An 18,885-nucleotide genomic window follows, 5' to 3' on the forward strand; every position below is an offset into this window, starting at 1 on the left:
TTGACTTGGTGAGCCTCTGTAAATCTTCCTGCTCGGGAGATGAAAATGGAAGTCACAGACCCCCATGTCTTCAGGAATACTCTTTCTTTGGTCCCAGCAGAAAGGAGTGAGGTGACACATCGACTGTGCTGCCAACAAGCTAGTCCCAATATAATGCGTCTAGGGAAGTTGCTCTGGCTGGGTCTCCAAAATAAGCTCTGCCTGTCTTACCCTGGAAGTTTGCTCTCCTCTGGGCCAGAGTGAAGCTCTCCTCTGTCACATCAGAAGTAGTTTCAGCAGTCTGCTGCTTCGGGCAGTCCTGCTCCTTTCCTCCTTCCTGATGGCTGAGGTTTCCTCCCTTTTAAAGGCCTCCTCACTCTCATGTATGATTGACAGATGAGAGGGGTGGGGCTAACTCTACTACCAGGGCTGCTTTGGGCCCTGTCATGAGGTTGCGATTTATTAATTTGGCAGGGAGTTTAGGGAGTCTTGTACTCTTCACCACTGATTTGTCAGGGGAAGTTTTGCCACTGATTTCAATGGCAGCAGGAGGATGCACTTAATAAGCATGCAAAGCAGCCACACACCTTAGAAGTATAATTATATTGTGTGCAATGTGTGTGTATGTGTAATATGCAATGTTATTGTAGCCTTATTGGTCCCAGGGTAGCCTAAAGCTTTGTATAAGCTTAAAAGCTTGTTTTTCTCATCAATGGATGCTGGCTCAAGCAAATAAATTGCCTCACTCGCCTTGTCTCTCTAATATCCTGGGATCAAACATAGCTACAAAATTGCACGCAGTCATTCAGTTATGTCTAGTAGATTAGCCTGCATCTTCTTAAGGGCTGTTTTTGATACTTTCTTAATTTGTGTCCAAAACGAGAAGTTTCCTCTTACACATTTTAATTAACCATCTCCACAAATCTCTCAGCCCTAGAGGCTATGATATCAAATATTCAACTCAAAAAGGATATCCCTCTCAGATGGTTGTATTCAAGCACAAGTTGTATTCACACTCTTTTATTCAAGTCAAAATACAACAAGCAAACCAAATCCTCCCATTCCAGAGAAAACAAGTTAAGTTTGATCTTTGATCTAAACACGCTCTTCTTCCTCCTAGCAAAACAGGACCAATGTGAAGTTTGTAGGAAAAGAGACCCACATCTACTCAGGCCAGCCATTTTGATCAAAAGAATAGCCATGGTTTTTGTAGTGACCATCACTACATGTGCTTCAACACCTGCTAAAATCTCAGTGTCCCAGATCATCTGTGCAACGAGATCATCCGGTGTTTTCTCAGGGCTGGAGAAAGCTTCAGCTCTTTAGCAGGATGGCTTAACGCACCCTCCCATTAGGTACATGTCCTCAGGAAAGCCATATTGTTTCAACAAAGCACACTCTTCTGAAGGATGATTATAGAGCATTTTCCAAGGTTCTGTGGTGCGCTGTGGTGTTAGTTCAGCCTTGGCTTGTGGCTACAGTATTATTGCTATGCCATGCCAACTTCACAGGACAGGGCATCCAAAGTCTGGGCAGCCCTGTTCCAAAGAGAACCCTACCTGTCCATGAATATGATCTGTCAGAAGTGACCAAAGGATGCCCCCAGAGTCTCCTATCACCTCTGCTCCTCCTCATCTTTTTCTATGTGGAACTGGCGCAAATACTGTTCCATTCAGTCTTCTGGGACAGAGGGATGCCGTATGGAGTAAGGTGGTGAAAGAACAGATAACACTGAGGGAAGAGCAGTGGGTCCAAGTGTGTGGGAGCAAAAGGCAAAGTGTGGGGCAGCCAGGCTGGTGTCAGATATCTTTGGGCTGGTGAGTAATATTGAATGGGGGGGCCTGCATCACAGACGCTCCTGAGCATTGGGCTGGAACCCTTTCAGCAGGAGGAAAAAAAACAGAAAATAATTCTTTAAAAAACATCAACACAGACTTTTAGTTCGATGGAATTCACAAGCAGCCCAGGAATCACCTAATGAATTTTCCCAGTATTCAGCAACAGAAACCAAGGACACATGGACTTTAAGGTCACATGGGATCATCTAGTCCAGGGGTCGGCAACCTTTTCAAACCAAAGAGCCCAACTACATCAAAATTCAGAACAAGTGGTCAGCAAAGAGCCAGTATAAGCAAGTCCATTTGCGTGACTGAAAATATACACCTTAATATGATTCATAATTGACATTATTATTATTATTATTATTATTATTATTATTATTATTATTATTAAGGGGGGGGGATAGCTCAGTGGTTTGAGCATTGGCCTGCTAAACCCTGGGTTATGAGTTCAATCCTTGTGGAGGCCATTTAGGGATTTGGGGCAAAAATTCATCGGGGTGGTACTTGGTCCTGCTGTGTAGGCAGGGGGCTGGACTCGATGACCTTTCAAGGTCCCTTCCAGTTCTAGGAGATAGGCAATCTCCATTATATTAAAAAAAATGATGGTTAATAATAGCATACATGAAACAGTGTACCCACTGACTTTATTTAATGGGGCTGCTGCTGGGGGTGCAGTTTGTGGATGGGGGGGTGCAGGAGTCAGGATTAGGATGTATGAGGGACTCAGTGCAGGGGGTTAGGGTATGTGGGAGGTGCAGGAGGCAGGGCAGGGCCTCGTGGGTGAAAAGTAGAGTATGGGGGGAGGGCTGGGGCCAGATTACCTTACCCGGCTGGGGCTGGGCTGCTGCACCTGGGCAACAGTGGCTGGGCCAGGATGGCTGTAGCTAGATCGTGGCCTCTCCTACCCATGCAGCAGCAGGAGGAAGGACGGCGGCATCAGCCCTTCCTGCGGCCAGACCATGGGGTCTGGGGTCGTCTCAGGATCAGGGCCGGTGACAGGAAGCTGCATCCAGATGTGGCTTTGCCCCCAATTGGGGCATTGCTGGCTAGGCTGCCACAGATGAAGCCTGAACCGAGCTGCCATGGCCAGACTGTTGCAGCAGTCACAGGGGCTGCTGGGGGGCTGCTGGGCCTGGGCTTTAGGGTCTGCCCCAGGAGCACAGCAGCTGGGGACAGACCGTGGCAGTCAGATGGAGAGCTGGAGCTGGGATGACATGGTCAGATGGAGGCATCTGCTGCTGCCAGACCCTCTCATTATCCCAGCTGGGAGTGACCATGCGTCCCCCACAGAGCGGCCTCAGCCGGCCCTTTAAACAAGCAGAGTGTCTTCACCAGCTCTTGCTGGCGTGCAGCCGGTTCTTACCAGGGCGCACTGCCTTACGTTCACCCTTAGTTTTGTGCATTTTGGGAGCTATATTTGGCTCAAGAGCCATAGGTTGCTGTCTGACTTCCTACACATTTGAGGCCACAGAACCTCTCCCACGCCTGGAACAGGAGAGAGACCGATCGTGTGTGCCAACTTGAGTAACGCTGCCCTATCTAGGAAATAATAGAGGGGCAAAACAACCGCAGATTAACAAAATAGCGTAGACATGGCAAAAGTTTTGTAGAGCAATGAGTTGGGATGGTTGCCTACAGCAAGAGTCCTAGCTAGTCCTCTTCTAGCCTATGGATTCTGCAAGGTGTTTCTCTTCTCAAATGGTTGCTCACCAATTGACATAAAAAAAGGTGAGGGCCTCAGAGACAACATGTTCAGCCTCTGAAGGGAGGAAATACATAACATTACTCAATTGACCACACTGTGTCTAACTAAAATGTGGCTGGAAGGACAGGTTGGTCCAGTGCAGGGTTTTGGGGAAAAGGCTTGGAATTAAAGGGAGGAAGAATATTTTTGCCAAGATTCACCTCCCCAAATATGCTCTGAATAGACTTTGTTTTAGAAAGAAAGGCACAATGCCCCTCAGAAGAATTGCAATAGCCTATGCTGGGATTCTCTTGTGTCACAAAGATTCTTTCTTCCTTTTCTTCCCCCTCCCTCGGGTAACACCTACACAAAGGTGTGATACCGAAAAGGGTATGACTCTCCTTTACACATGGCCTCCCGTACTCACAGTGATTTCCAACTTTGGAGCTGGAATGAAATCAGCCTCGCTCAGATGCTGGAGGCCACCGAAATAGCCACATTTTTCATGTTTCCTCCACTTTGCTCGCTGGTTCTGGAACCAGATCTGGGTGAAGAAGGAAAAGGAGGAAAGACAAAAAGGCATAGCAGGAATAAGGTAGGTCAAACAAAATAGCTCACTTCTGTTTCAAAGAGCTATTTCTGATACTCTTTGAAGTCCTGATGGAGGGCAACATGCATCCGGGGAAAAGAGGCCAGTATGGCTAATAACCCAACCTACACACCAGAATTTGTGTTCACAATGTACCTTTCATACTATAGTATCTGTGTTTGGCCATTATTTAATTGGCAATAGTTCACATGGAGCAAGGTCTGTCAGTCAGCATACTGGGGCTTTCCATTATCCTTTTGGGAAAGTGATGGGATCTTTAAACAGCACTAAGGGTATGTCTACACTTCCACCCTAGTTCGAACTAGGGTGGTAATGTAGGCAACCGGAGTTGCAATTGAAGCCTGGGATTTGAATTTCCTGGGCTTCATTTGCATTTCGCTGGGCGCCACCATTATTCACGTGAAACGAGGAGTAACGGTAGTTCGGAATAGGAAGCCTAGTCTGAACTACCTAGTCAGTGCCGCATGTAGCCGCGCGGCACGGAGTCTGCACTAGCAGACATTTTAAAATGGCGGTGCCCGGCGAGATGCAAATGAAGCCTGGGAAATTCAAATCCCGGGCTTTATTTGCAACGCCGGTTGCCTACATTACCACCCTAGTTCGAACTAGGGTGGTAGTGTAGACATACCCAAGGAGACATAATGAGGGATCCTTATTTTAATGCTTTTCTGGAAGGCAGAGCCCCTAGTATGGGGGGTTGAGTTAGCAAACTGACACCTATAATTACTAGAAATTCTAAGAATGTTTTAGTAGCAGCAGCGTGAGCGCTCCAGTGCATCTCCCCCAGTAGACATAACAATGAGTGAAAGACCTGGTGCAGGGTTCAGTTGGATGATCTACTGGCTCATAGTGAAAGTGTTATCAACTGAGCCGTAGTCACGACACTTCTTTCTATACTATCAGGTTCAATTTTCAAAAGCAGTAGAATGATTAAAGGAGTCTATGTCTCATTGGGCTGTAAGCCTATGTCATTCAAGTGCTTTTGAAAATTTTACCCAGCATCTTTCTTTAATTTGGGGCAACAGAAATAGACACATTTCAGCAGTGATTGCATCAATGTGAAGGAATATAACTTCTCTAGTCCTACTTGAGATTCCCCAGCTTATATAAATAAGGTATACATCAGCCCTTAGGGTCACACTGATTGCTCATGCGCAGCTGCTTATCATCTATGCCCCCAATACCTTTTTAGGGTCAAGGTTTCTCAGGATAGAGTCCACCATCCGATGAGTGTGGTCTATAATCTTTTTTCAGAGATGTTTACATTTACATTGGGTTGTATTAAAAACATAGTATATGCTTGCACCCAGTTTACCAAGCAATCGAAATTGCTCTGTATCAGTGATCTGCCCTCTTTAGTATTTACTACTCCTCCAGTCATTATGTCATCTGCAAACTTTATCAGCAATGATTTTATGTTTTCTTCTGGAATATTTATAAAAATGTTAAATAGTGCAGACTACAGGCTAATTTTTGAGATGGTGCAGAACAGGAATGTAGGTCACACTTCATATGAAATGTACATAGCATAGGGATCTGAAGGACTTCACAAAACACCTACTCAGGGATGATTCCTTATTTATTAGTGCATTTTTAGGTCTGTCAATTAGCCAGCTTTTAATCCATGTAATAGGTACCATGTTGATTTTACAGCATTCTAGTATCCTAATAGCCATGTTGTGCAGTACCAAATCAAATACCTTATGGAGGTCTAAGTGGATCACATCAATACTATTACCGTTCTCAACCAAATTTATAATCTTATTTAAATAATGGATGCACCTGCAATAGTTGTAGAGTTAGCAAACTGCCATGTATAACTATTAGAAATTCTAAGAATGTTTTAGTGCTGGCAGCATGAGAGCTCCAGTGTATGTCCCTCAAATTGAAGTAGTTCATGATCATGCAGCTATTTTCCTACACACTGTGGATAGGTACTTAAGCAGTTGGTGGGCCTGTTCTCTAGTGTGATTTGGTGGTCTACGGCAGACACTAAATAGTCCTCCTTCTTGTGCTTTATAAACTGAGAAGAGGCAGAAGTGTACTTGGCACACTTCCTGTTTTTCAAACAAGGAGCTCCATTTGGCTGGAAACCTACCAATGGGATTGTGCTGGAGGTGGGGGCAGCATGCAAAGCCTCCCCGCCTCAGTTCACAGCTGTTCAAAGACAAACAGGGCCCCACAGCTGCTTTTCCGAGTGGCATGCAGGATCAGAGCAGGCAGAGAGCCTACCTGAGGCTCCCCGCTGGCCTGCAAGCCAGATTTGATGGCTTGGCAGGCCAGATCTGGCCCATGGGCCATGTTTTGCCCAGCCCTGTGATAGAGCACTGTGAGTAAACTATCCTTACTAATGTCTGTGCTATGGCTGTTCCATTCTAATGTTCTCTTGTCATCTAAATGTTAGGCAACAAAAATGATAGTTTGTTGAAAATTAGTCTCAGTCATACAAGATTTCCTGTGAGTTGAACATTATGTATTATACCAGGATTCATTTACACTGAGGCCTCATTGTATGGAAACCCTTCCCACGAAGTAGGAGAAGGAGAGCAGAACCAGCATCTTGCTGAGGAGATCACCCTGCAGATGAAAGATTTCCATATAGAATTGGACTTAGCATGTTACAGTTATAAAGTCCGTGGCATTCCCCTCTAGTGTCTTGTAAACAGCGTGCAAATCTGCTGCATGCAAATATATTTTAAATGTAATAAATCTCACATGCAGTAAGGTTGTAGTGTCAGCTCCTCAGTTGGCATAAATCAGAATAGTTTCATAAAAGCCCAGCAAAGATATGCTGATCTATGCCCCCAGAGAATGTGGCCCATGGGTCTGCCATATACGGTATCAAACATAGAATTACAGAGAAGTAACACACTGTGTTTCCATTTGGGCTAATTTTTGAAATGGTGCAGAACAGGAATGTAGGTCACACTTCATATGAAATATACATGGCGGCTGTGTCTACACTGGCATGAATTTCCGAAAATGCTTTTAATGGAAAAGTTTTCCTTTAAAAGCATTTTTGGAAAAGCACGTCTAGATTGGCAGGATGCTTTTCCACAAAAGCACTTTTTGCGGAAAAGTGTCCGTGGCCAATCTAGACGCGTTTTTCCGCAAAAAAGCCCCGATCGCCATTTTCGTGATCGGGGCTTTTTTTGAGGAAAACAGTACTGTGCTGTCTACACTGGCCCTTTTGCGCAAAAGTCTTTCGGAAAAAGACTTTTGCCCAAATGGGAGCAGCATAGTTTTTCCGGAAAAGCACTGATGATTTTACATGAGATCATCAGTGCTTTTCCGGAAATTCAAGTGGCCAGTGTAGATAGCTGGCAAGTTTTTCCAGAAAAGCTGCTGATTTTCCGGAATAACTTTTCAGTCTAGACACAGCCACATAGTTTGTAAAGAATTGGTGATTAGTAAGTGATTAGACAATTTAATAAGTGGTCAATCAGTTGTTATAGAGTCTAGCAGGTTGCTTACTGCCATTTATAACACATTACTTATATATGGGATAGGCTGCTTATTATATCGGTTATTTATAAATCATTTGGTTAATCCCATCTGGAGTGATACTTTTTTGTTTTCTCTGTAAAATAAGGATAATGATATTTAGCTCCATAGTAATGCATTTTGAAGTTGTGTGTGTGTGTGTGTGTGGCATTTTAGGGGCACAGTTTATACCTGGACCCTGGCTTCTGGGAGGTTGATCTTTGCTGCTAGCTGGGTGCGGATATGAATGTCTGGGTAGTGAGTGACCTGGAAAATCTTCTCTAGCTCCTGGAGCTGCTCTGCTGTGAATGTCGTCCGGATTCGCCGCTTCCCTTTCCTCTCATCTGTGCAAACAACGAAAGACCAGTCAGGCTGTATAGTTTATAAAGAGTTAATAAATAATTACAATAGATGTTTTAAAATCTATAATCAATTGTTACAGAGTCCAACAGGTTGTTTATAACCATCTCTGCACTACCTTCTAATGATGTGCTTATATATCACCCAGTGCTTAAGTCTATAACAAGCTTTTAGTAATATTGATGTAAAGTGACTGAAGGATTCATTCATGTGGCATCCTTTTCACCTGTCCTTGTGCCCATCATAAAAACCAAACACAATCAATCTCTCTGTTACACAGATGGTCTTCCAGCCCTAAATTTACCAGTTGGACTCACCTTGCTGTCATTATCTATGGCCTTCTGCTCTGAAAATAGAATGCTCTCATTAAGGGAGTCTAAGGATGCAAGTTTTCCTACTTGTTTAATTTTAAACAGGCATTTAAAGTTCTCCCTTGACTTAAATTAATTTCTCTGTTGACCAGGAGATCTGGAGTCAGGCTGAAGAAAAGTGGCACAAGGCACGAAGGGAGTAGTTGTTTGCCTCTGTTGAACTTTGTTTAAGTCTTGTTTTTAGGTCATGCGTGAAGTTTTGTTGCTGGTCTCAGCTTAGTTCCTCTGTTGGGCTACTACACAAAAACATTGCACACAGTGAGGTTGCTGTGAGGGCTGTGTCTACTGCTTTGTCGTTTCATTGTTAGCTTGTGCTCCCTTGATTTGTCAGATATATCTTTTCATTGACACTTGTTTTAAAACTTAGATTAAGCTATTTTGGGCAGGGACTGTGTAGTTATCATGTGTTCGTACATTCACTAACCCTGGGGGACTGTGGCCTCAAAACGCTACTGCAATAATAACTTCTACCACCACATCAGTTGGAATATTTGTCTTACAAACTCAGTTGTCTGTACATTTGTGTTTTTAGAAAACACAGGTCATGTGGATGGCCACTTGGCTTGATTCTGACCATATGCTACTTTTGCACAATGTACAGGAGGCCCTTGTGGTTCACAGAATTGCCATTCACAGTTCCATGTATTCACGGGTCCCCTGTGGCCAGGGAAAGAGAGCAGGAATGCATCCACCGAAAACAGCAAGGGTTTCCTGTAATTCTATTGATGTCAATGGGATCATTCCTTATTTGCATCAGTAAGATCAGAATTCTGTCCAGAGTCTGCATATGATCTCCTGCTGGCAGTGCAAGCAGGTTCCTCCAGCTTGGAGCACTTGTTCCTGCTCTCGCTATACCATGCTTTCAGTATTGCTAAATAATAGCCTTGCAGCAACTAAGAATGAGCAGGGTGTTTGCTGAATTCTTAAAAAGCTATCTTGCGGAAAGCCCTGTAGTGAACAGTTCTATAGAACACAGCCGTATCTGTTTCTAGACATTGTAATGGTCAGTCAGACTCAGGTCAAAGGCCAAGTTATATGGTCAGCTGCTCTGTTATGGTGTGGCTACTGTGTGTCATGCTGCCAGCACAAAGTGGTCTGAAAGCCAGCAAAACAGCCTCAGGAAGTGTTTGTTTGCAGCCCATCATAAGTTAGAGCAGTGGTTACCAACCACTAGATCGGGATCTACTGGTAGATCTCGGAGCCTCTGACAGGTGATCCTGACTAGTTTGGCCAGGCAGCTATCAAGTGCTGGTACTTCGATTGCCCCTCCACCCATTGTTATGCTGCTCCTGACCTCTGCGTTGGAGCTGCCACCCTGGGAGACTCCTGCAGAGTTGGGGAAGGAGAAGGAGGGGCGCTGATGTCTGGGTGTCCCTCCTTTCCCCACTTCTGTACCATATCTCCACACAGAGAGAAGGGGATGGAGGGAGCTTGGCAATGCAAATCTCTGTCACTCTCACGTCTCTGTCATTCTCACAAACACATCCCACCATCTTTCCTTCACTCTCCTCTCCTGACCCAACACATTCGTGGGGTTGTTGTTATTTCTGTTACTGCTTGCAAAGTGGCTTATTTTTGGTTTTTGACTGGTCTGTGCATTGCATAATTTTCATTTCTCTTAGGCTTAAATTTAATTCTTGGAGTTGTGAGTTCTAAAATGCCTAACCTGTCGTGGCTGGAGTCATTATCTCTGTGGTAACTGCTGCTCCTGGAAGTGGCTGGCATGTCCCTACAGCCCTTAAGAAAGGCAGAGCAGGGGGTCTCCCTGTGCTGTCCTTACCTGCAGGTACCACACTCCTGCAGCTCCCATTGATCAATAATGGGAAACCATGACCAGTAGAAGCTGTGGGCTTAATGCCTGTAGATGAGGGGCAGCACATAGCACCATGGAGCTATTGCTGTACATGCCAGATGCTTTCGTGAGTGGTGCAGGGCCAGGGCAGGAGTAAGCCTGCCTTAATCCCACTGCTCCACCACCCGGAAGTTGTCTCAGTTAAACGGTGCCCAGCCAGAGCCTGCTTTCTGAACCTCCTCCTACATCCAACCTCCTGCCCCAGTCGTGAGTCCCCCCTGCACCCAAACTCCTTCCCAGAGCTTGTACCCTGAAACCTCTCCTGGACCCCAATCTCCTGTCTTGGGCTAAGCCCGGAGCCCTTCCCACACTCCAAACTCCTTGGCCCAAGACTAGAGCCTGCACCCCAAATCCCAACTTAGCCTGGTGAAAGTGAATGAGGATGGGAGAAGAAGGGGGATGGGGTTAGCAGGGCAAGGCCATGGAGAAGGGGTAAAGCAGGGGTGGGACCCCAAGGAAGGCGCAGGAAGGAAGTGGGGCCAGGGTATATGGGTTTGGGGTAGATCTTATATTGCACTTAAATTGAAAAAGTGATTTTGTGATTAAAAAGGTTGGAGGCCACTGAGTTAGAGTATCCCTCAGGCTGCTCTAACATGGCTCATGGTAGCCAATCCTTCACAGAGCAGCAACAGCAGGGGCAGAGGTCTGCAACCCTCAGTTTTGAGCCAGTTGATTTGCAGTATGTGCATTTGGACCTGTCATTCACAAATGGAGAATTCTCCACCTAAATAGGATGCTATTGACCATTAATTTGAGAAGACACATCCCTGGTACAGCGGTTCATGGTTTTTCTTCTGAACTTGTAAAACTGACGCATGATAAAAACATATCACTTCTGATCGTAAGGAGTGACTATGATGATCTTGCCATAGTGACCTGAGGTGGCTGGCAGTGACAGCACTTGCATAATGCATGTTGCTGGAGAAAATTACCTATCTGAATAATAGCTTTTGATCTTCCATGATCTGGTGATAACTGCCAATTTAATTAAGTAAACCCTTCCTAATGGGAAAAAGTTATCTGGAGAGAGCTATTGCATTCTCTCAAAAACAGCTATATTTTCTGCATTGGTTGAAGATTTGACTGCTAAAATAAAACCGTACCTCTTTAAGGGCTAAAACAAAGATGAGACCCAGGTTCTTAACTAACAGAGTTGATCTCTGAACCACAGCAAAAGAATTCCCCAGAAATGGTCTGACCTGGAATTGCATCTACTGCCTTGTCACCTTGTTGATGTAGAAGACCAATGGGTTCTGAGGCCATACACTAGCAAGAAGGCTAATGGGATATAAGGGGATTTTGAAAGGCTAATGGGATATAGTTTTTGGAGACTGTTACATGAATTATTCCACTTGAAATATGGCAGCTTTTTTGGCCCATCTCAGGTACTTAAAAATGGATCTAGTTATACAAGAATATATGAGATGCATCAGATGTCAGGTGCTGTGCCACCACCTCTGCATCTCAATCAGAATGCATGAATACAACTCCTGTCTCAAAGAATTAAATCCAGACTATTGGACTTTTCACTAGCATTTCAAATCACCACTCATTAGACTGCAGCCCTGACATTAGCCCCAAGGAGGAAATGTCATTTACACTGAGTCTTCTTGACACTATCGGGGCAGTGATCTGAAATGGGAAACACTTTGGTGCACATATGTTGAAGGTACCAGTAGTCAAGCTTTCATAAAAGCCCTGATTGCAGTGGTGCATCAGCTTGGTGTCTCCATGGAAAACAGTTGCCAAAAGGGGTTTGTCAGCAATGATTCCAGCACAAAGAGGGGGAAAATCCAGATGTTTGATGCTGAGAATAAGATTATCTGGGCACTTTATGTTCCTTGTAGATGTCAGCATTTGAACTTAGTTCTTGGATACTCATTGGAGAATTTTCATCACACAACGGCATAAGTGTGGCAAGCCACCAAACCCACATCTGAAATACAGCACAAAAGCAAGATCGACAGGATTGGCAATATTCTTCCAGTCTGGTGGTGCTTTCTGACTCTGTAATCTATATAACTAGAGATATCTATAGATATATTTAGAGAGTTTGTGCATCTGTCTGTCTGTCCATCCACCTGTGAGTCCATTTGTTCAAGAACTCCTCCTAGTAAGAGCTAGGACCACCAAATTCAGTATGCAACTCCCTCCTATCCTAACTCAAAGCAAGGTCAGGGCTTGCTTGTGCCAGGAAAATGGGATGTGACTGGAATAGGACTGTTTTCCATACCATGGAAAGGGAAGGGACTGAAAGAAGGGACAGTTAAGCTCTGCAAATGACCATTCAGGGCAAGGAGTATACAGTAAATGATAGTCCTTGCTTAAAGAGCTTACTTACAGAGATCACAGTCATCACTTGTAGCCCATAATGTGGAACCAGGGCTAGAAATGCCAGCCCCCAACCATTAACCTCTACTACTTGAGCTAAAAGAGGATGCCAGAATTAGCTGTGCATACTAGTGATAGACCTTCTATTTATGTTTCCTCACTGTAAGCTGCCCCTTAAAGGACAATATAGGCACACACACTCCAGTCAGTAACATAATAACAAGCACCTGGGACTGATGGTGAAGCATGAAGCTTTTAAGTCTTGGTTGTCAGCTCAAAAATAATTCCAGGTGCTGAGTATTGTGGTTGTCTAGTATGGCATTTGGTGCAGAGTGAACCGACTAGGAGTTCATCAGCTGTTCCAGACACAGGAATCAGTCAATGACAAGAACTTCTCAAAAACATCCAAAGAAACAATGCCAAGACTACAGAGGAGCATCAGCTATAGAGGTCTGTACTGCTCCTGAATCCATAGGATTGGTTGGCACTTAAGGTCTTATATACAGGAAAGAGAAAATGTGGGCACGAGAGTGATCTACAGAACACTGGGCCATACCCTGAGTTGGTGGAAATAAGCCTGGCTTAATTAGTGGTGCTATGTCAGTTTAGATTAGCTGAAGAAAGCAGGCCCACTGCCTGGGATGTTTCAGTATTCTCAAATGATGCCAGAATTTGAGCAAATGAAAACATCTCCTGCCCACTCCGTAGTGTCCACTTCAATGCTTTTCCTCACATCAGCGGATGGCAAAGTGTCCAGGAGTAGCACGTCCTTCAGAAACAGAAGGTTCTTAAGCTTGTGGTGCTGTCTGTCAGTTTCTCTGAAAAAAATGACATCGGGCTTTGAGATGAACCGAAAAAAATGTTTCTGGCATTTTTCTAATGGCCCTAACCCTCCATTCTGGTATCCCTCTTTACAAAGCTTGGCAAACTTTTTTCCAATATACATATTACACAGGGGAACATGCACACAGGGCCTGGGAGCATCACTTCTGCTAAAAGTAGTTTCTCAAAGCTGAAACTCATCAAATTAACTAAAATAAAATAACCGGAGGTCAACTATGGATCATATAGAGAAAGAGTGGACAGGCTTTGATTTCAACTGGAAATGAAATTCCTGGTGAAATAGAAGACCGTGAACTAATCAAGGACTTTGCCACTAGGAAAGCTAGAAGGCTGCATTTTAATTGACTCTAATCAGTCATTCTATTTATGTTTTCAGACAAGATCTATTACAAAAAAATCTGGGACTACACATTAACATTCTCCCCCCACAACATACAAGTTTCCCTAACTAGTTTTGGGGGGTTTGTTTTGCCTTGGGACCCTAGCTTAGAGATCCCATAGCAAGCAACAGCATTCTAAATCAGTCTAATAAAGAAGGAGGGACAAAGATATAAAATAGAACATTTTGGAAGTGTAACGTTGGCTTTACAAGTTTGTTTCCAAAGTCTCTGGGGAAATAAGAATACATATGAGTTTTCTTGAGCTTTCTCTGTAAGTAAAAGCTGGCAGCAATGCCTGCAGCCCTACGCACGTTATGCATGATGCTTTCCACTGGCAGGGCCAGAAAGAGGCACAGGAAATCTATGGGACCTGCAGCCCCATTCATGGAGGTGACCCAAATGCAGTTCTGACTGGTGTGGTTCAGGTATTGATGCAGGAGCCAGCCCAATGGCAGTGGTGAGGTGCAGCAGCCCAGGCCACCCCACTATCCACTCAGGTGTGGCCCCCTGACCCTCTATCGTGATGCGGAGTCATGGGGCCAAAGCTGAGCAGCACTGAACCACTCAGGCACCAGATCACAAAGCCACTCACTCAGATTTGGTCCCATTGCCCCCAATCACGACGGAAGGCTGCAGAGCCAAACCTGAGTGGGCAGTCAGGAGGCCAGTGTTATTTCTTGCCCCTGCTATTATGGGGCTGGCTCTTGCACCAGGCTCTCCCGGGGTCCTACCTGGCTTTGTCTTGCTTCCAGCAGCCTGTGTCCCCTCTGCTCCACCTGCAGGACTTACATAGCCACAACTTCTGGGCCTGCGGCTACAAATATGGGGAACTGTGATAAGTGCCAACACAGAGCATGTCTACACTAGGAAATTATTTCGAAATAACTAAATTTGAAATAATAACTCCCAAAATACCTATTTTGAAAGGTGCTTATTCCCCAAGGAAAGCAGGAGTACAGATTATGGAATAACCAGATTTTGGAATAACCAGTGTGGATGCTCCGCTTATTATTTCTAAATGAGGGGAGCTATTTCAAAATAACTCCCTAGTGTAAACCAGAGCACAGAGAACCCAGCCAGTAGTGGGGTGGCAAGAAAGGGGCAGACCCAAGGGGTGTTTGCCTAATGTAAGATTAAAAAGGCATATGCATAAACTTCATACTGAGAGAAATTGATCCTGGTTCATACCATGTGAAAAATTTCTGGGGGTGCCCCGGGAACTTGGTGATTGCTATTCAAGTGGGTGGTACGTCCCATGAAAAGCATTCAGTCACAGGTTCACTGCCTGCTGAAACTAAACCCACAAAAAGAAGGCAGCTAGATATGTCAGCACTTGGAGATACTGCAGAGATATAGCTGTCTTTAAAGGAATGTAAGTAGGGTTAACATTGAAAGGGCCAGGTAAACCAATTAGTGTAAATCAACATAGCTGGATTAAAATCAATGAGACCACACCAACTGACACTTGCTGAGGATCTGATCCTTTATTTATAATTGGATTTGGGACAAATCCAGAACATCAAAGGAACTTTGTGGAAATTTAGATCCTGTTTCCACTTCTGCTCTGTTGTTAATATAAAATCACAGAAATGAAGGGCTGGAAGAGACCTTAAGAGGACCTCAACCCTCAGGTAGGAGTAACTTAACCTAGACCATCCCTGACAAATGTTTGCCCAATCTATTAAAAACTTCCAAGGTCAGGGATAGGGATGTGAAAGGTTAACTGATGGGGGCTGGAGTAGCTCCCCACCCGCCATGGCTCCATACCCTATGGGACCCACCACAGACAGCGGCTGCTTTGACCAGCCAAAGCAGCCACTGTCCACAACAGGCCCAGCGTACCGCTCTGTGGCAGGGCTAGTGTGTCTCAGCAAGAGGCTACTTCAGACGCCCAGAGCAGCCCCTGTCCATGGTGGGCCCAGGGAGAGCTGCAGGCTAGGGCTGCTCCAGCTGGGGGTGTGCAAGGTGTGTGTAAACTTCAGGTTTAGCCCATTAACCAATTAAATGGGATTTTACATCTCTAGTTAGGGATTCCACAATCGCCCTTGGAAGCCTACTTCAGTGCTTAACTAGCCTTTTAGTTAGAAAGCTTTTACTAATAGCTAACCAAAATTTCCCTTGCTGCAGATTAAACTGATTATTTCTTGCCCTTTCTTCAGAGGACATCAAGAACAACTGGTCATTGTTCTCTTTATAACAGCTATATAACTGTAGTACTTACCAATTGTCTTGATTGACTTTCCTCTTGTTCATTTCAAGGCAATTCTCCAATTTGTCAAGGGCCTTTTGAATTCTAATCCTGCCCTCCAAGTGCTTGCAACTCCTCCCAGCTTGGTGTCACCTGCAAGTTTTATGAACATACTCACCTCTCCATTATCTAAGTCATTGATGAAAATACTGACTGGTACTGGACCCAGGATAGACCCCCTTGAAACACTATTAGTTCTGTATTTCCCATCTGACAGGAAACCATTAGGAACAACTCTTTGAGTATAGTCTTTTAACCAGTTGTGCACTCATTTTACGTAGTTTAATCTAGACCATATTTCCCTGGTTTGCCTATGGAAACATTGCATGGGACTGTACTAAAAGTCTTACTAAAATCAAGCTATATCACATCTAAAGCTTCACCCCAAATCATTAAGCTAGAGGAAAGTGGAAAGAGGCCACCCAAAAAATTCCTTTCCTAGGATACACGTACCTTTAGACATGTCTTGTTCACAAGTCAAAGGGCCTGATTCTCATTTACACTAAAGCCCCTTTACACCATTCTTGCCTTTAAAGCTCCTTTATGCTACCAGAGCTATGGAAGAGTTCCCAAGGCAATGTCTACAGCGGCACTCTGTGAGAATTCCCATGTGACTGACTGATCTATGCTGACAGGAGAGAGCTCCCCCATCGGAATAATTAAACCATCCCCAACAAGTGGCAGCAGCTGTGTCGATGGTGGAACATGTACCCTGACCCTGGGCTGTCCACACTGGCATTTTTGTCAGCGAAACTTGTGTCAATCGGGGGGGGGGGGTTATTTTTCACAAAAGTTTTACAAACCAAAGAGCTGGTATCATCATAGCTTACATGTAAATGATCCCTTTATACAATCCACTGTAAGGAGACCTTAGGGTACAAAAGACTTAGGGCCCAGTAGGCTCCTTGCTTTGTCACAGTGGCTGTGTCTAGACTGTCAAGTTTTTCCGCAAAAGCAGTTGCTTTTGTGGAAAAACTTGCCAGCTGTCTACACTGGCCGCTTGAATTTCCGCAAGAACACTGACTTCCTACTGTCTGAAATCAGTGCTTCTTGCGGAAATACTATGTTGCTCCTGTTTGGGCAAAAGTCCTTTTGCGCAAAGCTTTTGCGCAAAAGGGCCAGTGTAGACAGCTCAGATTTGTTTTGCGCAAAAAATCCCCGATTGCGAAAATGGCAATCGGGGCTTTCTTGCGCAAAACTGCGTCTAGATTGGCACGGATGCTTTTCCACAAAAGTGCTTTTGCGGAAAAGCGTCTGTGCCAATCTAGACGCTCTTTTCCGCAAATGCTTTTAAAGAAAAACTTTTCTGTTAAAAGCGTTTGCAGAAAATCATGCCAGTCTAGACGTAGCCAGTATGTTTGGAAATAGTTATAAAGAAAGGGTGGATGTAGTTCTGATTATTTTGAACCAATTTTTCTTGGTGTACCTGAGCTGACTGGATCTCTGATGCCTTAGAAAAGAGATTTCACACTGGGCATCACTGCCTGTTATTCGTGGTTTTAAAATCCTTGTAAGAGACTTCCCCTCTCTCTTTCTCTTCTGCTTTTAATCTGTTTTGATTGCAGGGCTCCCGGCCAGATACTTCAAGCCACTTTCACTGATGTTTGTTACAGTGACACTGGGTTTAGTGTCAGCCAACACCAAGGGTGGAAGTGATCCCTCTTCTTTAAAAGAGCCAGATATTATGTTGTGCTTCACTGACGGTGTTAAAACCCCCATTTGTCTGTGTGGGTACGGAAAGACGTCTGTGGGGCTCCCCTCTGGCTTAAAGAGACTGCTTACTGATTTCAAAGAGCTCGTGCTGTGGTTTTTAGGTAGACATACAGCAGCAGGGGTAATCTTAATTAAGGTGGTTTCTTACCCCTTATTAAAAGGCACTGGCTAAGGCAAGGAGACTGATTCTAATTGGATACATACAAATTGCTCTGGGTAGAGCCTTCTGCCAGTGAAGCATAGCATTTAGCATCCTGCTGCTATCTGTTGAGGCATTTCAGGAATGGAGCAGTGGTACACAGGGGCTTTTAAAGGTTTGATTTCCCTTCCCTAATCCAAATCTTTCCACCATCACCCTGGCACTGAACACAATGGTTAATTGCCAGATAATGCGGCTGAAAAACTGATAGGTGGGGACCCTAAGCTGTGTGAGCAGGAAGCTAAAAATACCAGGTCAGACACGTCTTTAGGCAAGCAGAATAATGAGCCCTCTATCCCCCCTAATGAGAGGCCATTAAATGTGGACCGTGTTCAGGAACTGGCCTGGCTGAGCTGCTACTGCTGCAAAAAGCAATGGGAGGGTAGAGGGAATTTTTGAAGACTAAAGTGATCGGATCAATTACCACCCAGACTGCTAATGGTAATTGATAGCCTGTTTGCTTTTGGCAAAATAGTGTCCGCTTTCTTTCAGAGAAGTCACAGAAACTTGAGGAACTGTTAGACAAACTGTTTACTGGAGTTTGTTGACTGTTCTGTTTATTCAGACAGAGGAGTGATTCCCTAGTTTGCTGGTATGGGATCTGGAGGGGCAGAGATTTGAAGAGACTTGCCTAAGGTCACCTGGGAAAACTGCTGATCTCATAGGCTCTTAGAATTTAGAGCTGGTCAAATTATTCATGACAAACAATTTATTTGGGGCTAGCTTTTGACTTGGACTATGCACCAATGCAAGAGAATAGAAACTTCTCTTACACCATAACACGGCAACCCAGATCTCAGCTTCTCAGATAAGTAGGACCATGTGGCTTTTTAGACCTTCCTTGGAGCAGGTGGGTAGGAACAGTTGATGGAGGTTGGCTCCACCCTCTTCCTGGTTAGCCACAGTAGGAGTGTCACAATGTGCTGCTCCTACAGGCCAAAGATAAGTAACTACCAGCAGGGAGCAAAGAGGATTTAGGGGAGGGGTTGTG

General features: G+C 44.6%; 1 protein-coding gene across 1 annotated transcript in view; it reads right to left on the bottom strand.

Annotated features, from left to right (window-relative positions):
- Positions 1–1,002: 1,002 nt before the first annotated feature.
- The window catches only part of ISX (intestine specific homeobox), a 35,903-nt gene continuing 18,020 nt past the window's right edge, over positions 1,003–18,885 (bottom strand). The window contains exons 3-5 of the mRNA XM_006137966.5: positions 7,790–7,941; positions 3,932–4,048; positions 1,003–1,857 (exon numbers count right to left, since the gene is read on the bottom strand). Coding sequence (XP_006138028.3) covers positions 1,621–1,857; positions 3,932–4,048; positions 7,790–7,941 — 506 coding nt within the window. The 3' untranslated portion in view covers positions 1,003–1,620. The remainder of the gene's footprint in view (positions 1,858–3,931; positions 4,049–7,789; positions 7,942–18,885) is intronic.

The sequence above is a fragment of the Pelodiscus sinensis genome, chromosome 1, assembly GCF_052426305.1.
Source record: "Pelodiscus sinensis isolate ZL-2025 chromosome 1, ASM5242630v1, whole genome shotgun sequence".
In the NCBI taxonomy this organism is placed as follows: Eukaryota; Metazoa; Chordata; order Testudines; family Trionychidae; genus Pelodiscus; species Pelodiscus sinensis.